This window comes from Spermophilus citellus, assembly GCF_964194105.1.
Source record: "Spermophilus citellus genome assembly, chromosome: X".
Classification (NCBI taxonomy): Eukaryota; Metazoa; Chordata; class Mammalia; order Rodentia; family Sciuridae; genus Spermophilus; species Spermophilus citellus.
The window spans coordinates 110,456,744-110,461,956 of record NC_138190.1 but is presented as its reverse complement, the minus strand read 5'-3'; the positions used below and the strand labels follow the sequence as shown (position 1 = coordinate 110,461,956).

The window sequence follows — 5,213 nt, the reverse complement described above, 5'->3', positions numbered from 1 at the left end:
GCCAATAAACTCAACCTAGATCTCATCCATTGGTGGAGATGAGATTCCCAACACTTCCAGGTTTTTTTTTTTTTTTATTGGCTCAGGATGGGCAGTGTTTTACCTGCAGACTTACAGTACTCTTTGAGGAATTGATCCAAACTATAGAAGTGCCTATGAATTGTTTTCCTCATTGTTAGATAAGGTTTGGTGAGGAGTTACTTCCAAATGAACATGATCTGGTTGATTACATTTCCAGAAGCAAGAGAGTTCATGGCTATCTGTAAAGTGGCTTTACAGTTCTCCATCTGTAGTATAGAGTTAGTGCAGGATATAAATCAGTAAGGCTGTGGGTGAGAAGGATATAAGTTGGTCATTTTTACTCTCCTGCGCTTTTCTTACTGGTGATCTGGATTATTTGTACTTGCTGGGGCTCGAGAGCGTTTGGCAAGGCAATCTCTTGTGAAGTGATCAGCCTGGTTGCAGTAGAGGCACAAATGAGTTTCTTGTTGGCGGGCTCTTTTGGCTGGGGTGAGAGGTAACTGGCCTCCCCGAATTTGTGAAGGCTCTTCCCTAGATGGTAGGCCTGTGGTACTGGAGAGAGATTGATGGTAGGTGAGGGAAGCCAACGTTGGGAGCTGAGTCTCTGATTGTAGGAGCTCTGGCCTGTCATTATGTTTCTTATCCAACTGAATGCACTGAATGATCAGGTCAGGGAGGTTGCCCATCATATCTGCAACACTCTCTTTATCCTGGATGGGGTCAGCTAGTCCCTCTTGGAACTGATCACTCGGATTTGTTTCACTACAAGTCACATTTTGAGTATTGTCTCCTTTGTCAACCTTAGTATTCATCAAAGGGTTCATTTCTTGTTTCATGGGTTCATCAAATGACTGCTGGAAGTCATGAACAAAGCTCTCATGTTGCTTTAATATAGTACTCTGATCAGATCCGGATGTGACCCCACAACTTTCCATTTGTTGGGATAGGTAGTCAAAAACGAGCTTGTTCTGGGTACCATTAACAGAATTGGGAATCTTGAAAGCTGTTAAGTATGTAGTTACCTGAGCAAGAAACCCTGAGACACTGGCAGGATCACCATGAAATTGGGTGAGATTCTCAAGTGAGTAGGGTACAGACATCATTGGGGTAGTCAGAGGAGGCATGAGTTGGCCTCTCAGAGCAGGGTTCTCCTCAGTCAGCTGCTGCATTTGTGGTTGCAGAATCAGATTCTCCCCCTGAAGAAAGGAAGGTTCTACCTGCAACGCAGGTGGTGATTCTGTGCACTTCTCCATTATATCTCCTGGAATCAGGTGACACTGAGTATAATCTCAAGTACCAGTACTGGAGATCAATGGACACGCAATGGATTTGCTCTTTGATCCAAGAGGCAGTATCAGGAACAAGTATCCCAAGATGTTAACTATGAAAAGTCACTAGGGGAGGCTGAGTTGGAAAGATGCCAAAAATTATCTGTTACTCAATGTTGTCTCTTCTTCATGGGGAATGCCAATTTCTGCATTAAGAAGAAATATATTACCTTAGAACACATACAATTTGGAATTAAGAAGATATATACAACAGTCATGGCAGTTTTTCTCTTCCCTCCCTTTCCTTGGGATAGAGGGGCAATTTGCCCTCACACTAAGCCTTGGTTCTAATGTGTCTTATTTGTTCACCAGAGAGTCAAAGAATTTTACAATCCAAAGTGATCTTAGAGATCATCCAGGCCAAATTTATAATTTCACAGATGAGAAAACAGACTCAGAGAAGCAAATATGTTTGCTCAAGGTCACCCAGTTAGTTAATATCAGACCTGGCATGCTCATCAGGGCTGCTGTCCAAAACACTGCTTCCTCCAGGACCACAAATGTGCTTATTTGCATATGCTTCTTGAGCGTGATGATAGTTCATGTTACTGGCTACTCAAAATGTGATCTGGGAACAAGCAGTCTCAGCATTACCAGAAAGGTTATTAGAAGTACAGAATCTAAGGTCTCATCCAAAACCTACTGAATCAGGTTTTACACTTTAACAAGAGTTCCAAGGTGATTAGAATGTATACTGAAGTCTAAGAAGAACTGCTATAGACAGCACTTAGTCTGAATTGGAATAATCACTTGTTGGACTTCACCTATCTTTTTCTGGTTATTTTGATCCTGTCTGAGATCACATTTTGTTGCTATGGAAATGATTAAGACATCATAGGCAAAAATGAATAGGTAAGATTGAGAAACTAGCAAACAAGAACTAAATATTCATAAAAGTATAAAAATCAAAATGTTCAGCATTCCTTGATAACAAGAATAAAATATCCAATAAAAGTTAAAAACAGTCCCCAAATATGTGATATATCAATTGTGCACTTCAGTTCCTCTCTTTGCTCTTTTTGTAGCATACTATTTAAATGTGTTTAAATTACCTAGTGGGTTAAAAAAATGTGTATCATTGAATTTTTCAAAATTTGAGACTTGTTTCTTTAGGTTTTATTTGATGCCGTCTCCTCTCTAGATCAATGCAAAAAAAATAATTGAAGACTGAAATAGCGTAAGATTGGAGGCTCTGGCCTCCAGAAACTCTGGCCCAAAAACTAGTGTTAATCAATTGATGTCTTTGAAGAACTCATTCGGTTCTCAGTTTCCTTTTTATCTAATGAAGATAACTATCTTTTCTGTACCAGAGTTGCTATATCAATGTGATAATAGATAGATTCTCTGGGTTACAAAAAATGAGAAGTTTGCTTCTAAAATTGTTCTAATTCAGGTTGTGAGGATTTGCCCTTATCACATATTGCCAAAATAGGGACATATACTGTCCTATCCTTCTTTTTTTTCTTTGCGTATCTCACCATTTTAGTCTCCTGATCTACTTTTCAGATATCTTCGACTTCCCACGTTCCCATCCATGAGTTCATTCCTGCCATTCCAGCTAGGTATTAACCAATGATCAGATAGTAAGATATTAGTTAATAAGGGTTAATGATTGACTTTTCTCAGGGCATTCACTTTTTATTCAATCTCTAATGTATGTAAAATCAACTCAGTCCCCAAATCTATCAAGTCTGATTTATTAGGTCTGGGTAGATCCCAGGAATCTGTCCTTTAACAAGCTAGTTACGTGATGTCTAAGGGAGAGGATCCCTGTGAAAAACACTGTGTTTCAAGGATTAAAGACATATTAGTAGTGACTCAGAGAATAGGGATGAGACAGGGGCATATTTGGAGATAAGATATTGGTCCTCAAGCAACATATAATGTGTGGTATCCTATTCTCCTTCTGCATGAAGCCCACAAAGAGCCACAATGTCCTTCACAATTGCTTAATTCTTCCAGCCAATAGAATGCAAGAGTTAAGCATCCAGATTTTAAAGTTGAATGGCTATGGGTCCAAATCCTGGCCTGACTAAAAGCTGTGCAACTCTGTGTAAGCTATTTAACCTCTCTGAGAACTAGTTTCTAAACTTTAAAATGAAAGTGCTCATAATATCTACCTCCTAGTGTTTTTGATGATTAAATGAAATGAAAAGAAATTAGCACAGCGTCATGCAGATGGCAAGTACTCCATAAATGTTAAGTTATCATTATTCTAGGCCCATCATCTGTTATCTGTGTTTCAGAATTCAATTTTTTATTCAGATTTTAGGTAACACACAGTATTACTGTTTATTATATAACACTTCCTGCAGTGTCTGGGGAAACATCCCATAATCAAGCTATTAACATTCCTGCAAGGAAAAAAAAAGTCTGAATATTCATACTAAAAGGGATAAAGACTAAATTAATGTCAATTCAGGTCAAGTTTTGCTTCCAAATGAGATTTGGCACCAAATTACTGAAAAAATAACCTCCAGTTTACAGAGTTTTTGGATATCAGAATTGGGATAAGAGATTGTAAACCTCTAATAAATTATCCTTTTGATTGGAAGGGTGTGACTGTAACTTTTCCTTCCTATCCATGCTTTCTGCCCTTTCCTTGTACCTTCCAAAGTTCCAGAATTTTGTGGAGGTCTCTTGTTTCTTTACAGAATTATGTATTCAAGGTGACATGGCATTTAATTTTCCTAATTATGTAGCACTGGTGAAACACTTGGTAAAAATATAAGCATTAGCTGAAATGCAAATCATACAATAGCACTATTGTCAACTGCAATTGTTTAATTCCTCAAAATTGTATCCTGCCTTATCATTTTGGAAATTTATCTCCTTTTGGAGGTCAGTGACCTTTCACTACTGGATTGTCTCCAGAGGATGTTAGAACAAAGTCTGTCACGTCTAGAGGATCTAGTCTTGAAGAGAAAAAGGAGAGAAATAGCTGGAACCTCAAATGCACAGGTGTAACGACTGGATTGGTGAGCTTGGATCAGATCCAACACAAAACTACATATATTTAAGCTTTTACTTAATAAGTATGTATGTGTCTCAACTACAAAACAGCAGCAACAACAAATGAGTTTAGTCAACTATTGCATGCCTTTTTGTTGTTATGCATTCAGTTTGGCTCAAAGCCATGGTTAATAGCTTCCCTGGACACAAAACTACTTCATTTTGGAGTTCCTGGAAACCATGTTTGCAGAATGGCTTTCTATAATTTGGCTCTAGAATGTACCTGAAAGGGTCATGTGCTTTTAAAGGCTTGGCCCAATAGAATATGGTGTTATTGCAAGGTGGTGGAAAACTTTAAGAGTTGGGGCCTAGTAAGAAGTCTTAGGTCATTGGGGATGAGCCCTCGAGGGGGATACTGGAACTTTTTTCTTTTTGTGTCCTGGCTTCCATGAGGTAAGCAAGTTGCTCCAGATGGTGCTTTCTACCATGGTATACTGCTTTGTCAGAGGCCTAAAAGCACTGGGGCCAACCATGAACTGAAATTTCCAAAATTATGAGCCAGAATAAACCTTTCATCTTTTAAGTTTATTATCTCAACAAAATGTATTTTTGTTATAGTATCCGAAAGCTAAAACAGACTTGCAATACCCTATTATTTATAAGAAAGCTTTATGACCTTACATTGTTTAATTTCAAGTTATTTCTCATAACCTATTGGAGGAGGAGCTTTGACCTGGGATCATATAACCATCTAGAGCAGCTATACTTCTCACACTTGAGCTTCAGATATTCTAAGGAATGCTGTGGCCACATCACCTAAATTGAGACACAAATAACTTTCCAGGAATCAAATAAGATGAAGTCATCATAAAGATGATCTAATTCTTTCAAACCCATAGATTCTATAACTTG

General features: G+C 38.3%; 1 protein-coding gene across 1 annotated transcript; it reads right to left on the bottom strand.

Moving 5' to 3' along the window:
* Positions 1-377: 377 nt before the first annotated feature.
* On the bottom strand, positions 378-1,274 carry RTL4 (retrotransposon Gag like 4; the record flags this gene model as incomplete). Its single annotated transcript, XM_081278159.1, has 1 exon — positions 378-1,274. The coding sequence occupies one exon, from the start codon at positions 1,272-1,274 to the stop codon at positions 378-380; it is 897 nt and encodes a 298-aa protein (XP_081134285.1).
* Between the last annotated feature and the right edge of the window lie 3,939 nt (positions 1,275-5,213).